At 30.0% G+C, this 1,462-nt stretch overlaps 1 protein-coding gene across 1 annotated transcript in view; it reads right to left on the bottom strand.

Moving 5' to 3' along the window:
• Nucleotides 1-695: 695 nt before the first annotated feature.
• Nucleotides 696-1,462, bottom strand: part of LOC103590059 (folliculin-interacting protein 1-like) — a 70,937-nt gene continuing 70,170 nt past the window's right edge. The window contains exon 2 of the mRNA XM_008572179.1: nt 696-855. Within this exon, the coding sequence (XP_008570401.1) occupies nt 696-855 (160 nt within the window). The remainder of the gene's footprint in view (nt 856-1,462) is intronic.

Below are 1,462 nucleotides of genomic sequence, written 5' to 3' on the forward strand. Positions count from 1 at the left end.
TTTTAACAGACAGTTCTAATGACAGAAAAAGCTTTCCCAAAAGTACTTTGTTTTCAGTTGTTTACTGAATTGTTAGTAAAAGTTGTCAATCTACGGGAGAAGGGAAAACACAATTCCAGGCTTCCATTTCCCAAGTACAGTCTCAGAGGACTTTGTCTTTATGACTGAAAGCATAATGGCAGTAGTAGCAACAAAAATATCTATAATAACCTAGGTTTTCTTGGACAACCAAGTGAATGTCCATGCACTACTAAGCTGATCTCAAAATATTTCAAAATATTATGTTAAAAGATAAAGAATAGATGATCCTGCCACACTGTAGAGCAGGGGGAAATATAATGAACCAAGGGCTGGAGATACAGCTTGCCTTGTACCTTCAGACAATTAATTTCACTTATCTAGGTCTCACTTTCCACAACTGTTAGATGAGAGGTTTAGACCAGACCCTTTATAAGAATCCCAGGAGCTCTGGTCATGTCTCACAATATAATCATGTAAGAAAATAAATGTCAAAGTAAAATACTTTCTGGATAGACTGATGACAAAAAAAAAAAAGGTCCCACTTCTCTTTAAAAACCTCAAAATCAGGACTCTAAACTTTAAAACAACATGGTAAAGATGTTTTATACTGACAAATAAAAGTATAATAGTTGAAATTTTATTCATTCTTTCTTGAATTATTAAAATATTTAACATTAAGTTTCAACCAAATCAATAATGATGCTCACCGATACTGATATGTCCTCATTTTTTCTCTTAACACTTGAGTCAAACAAGACATTTCTACCTCGTCTTTCACAGTCTTGATACACAATCAGTCGAATCTGGCTTGGATCAAACTCTGGCAAAGGCCAACTTGAAAGAAAAATAAAAATCCATTAGAGTTATTTTAATAAATTTTCCACATACATTCTTGGAAATAAAACCTATGTAACAAAAAAGAAGTTGTATTATTGCTGAACACTAGATAGCAGATCTTTATACAAAATATCACTAGTTTAGGGACGCAAAGTTACACAACAATGACACTTTAGATTAAAAAGTAAAAATAAAATAAAAGCAAAACCAAAATTATTCTTATTTAAAAATAAAAGTGGCAATTAATACTTAGTATATATAAAATAGTCATCTCATAAATCTAAAAAGTTAACTTAATAAACATACATAAGTACATTTAACATAATGAAAATATGTATTGATTTCATGGCATGGACTAGATGACATAAAATTAACCCACATTTTAAAATAGTTTTGTTACCATGTCTTCAATATGTAAATGTGAAGATAGAAACAGTTTTCAGTTTAAACAACAGCAAAGGACTCACAAGACAATAACAAGAAAACAAAGTGATGAACAACTAAGCAGGATGGAAATTCTCATACACTGCTGGTATGAATATAAATTGGCATAATCTCTTTAGAAAATAGTTTTTAAATTTTTTTTTTTTTTTTTTTTTTTTTT

The sequence above is a fragment of the Galeopterus variegatus genome, unplaced genomic scaffold (assembly GCF_000696425.1).
Source record: "Galeopterus variegatus unplaced genomic scaffold, G_variegatus-3.0.2 Scaffold762, whole genome shotgun sequence".
Classification (NCBI taxonomy): Eukaryota; Metazoa; Chordata; class Mammalia; order Dermoptera; family Cynocephalidae; genus Galeopterus; species Galeopterus variegatus.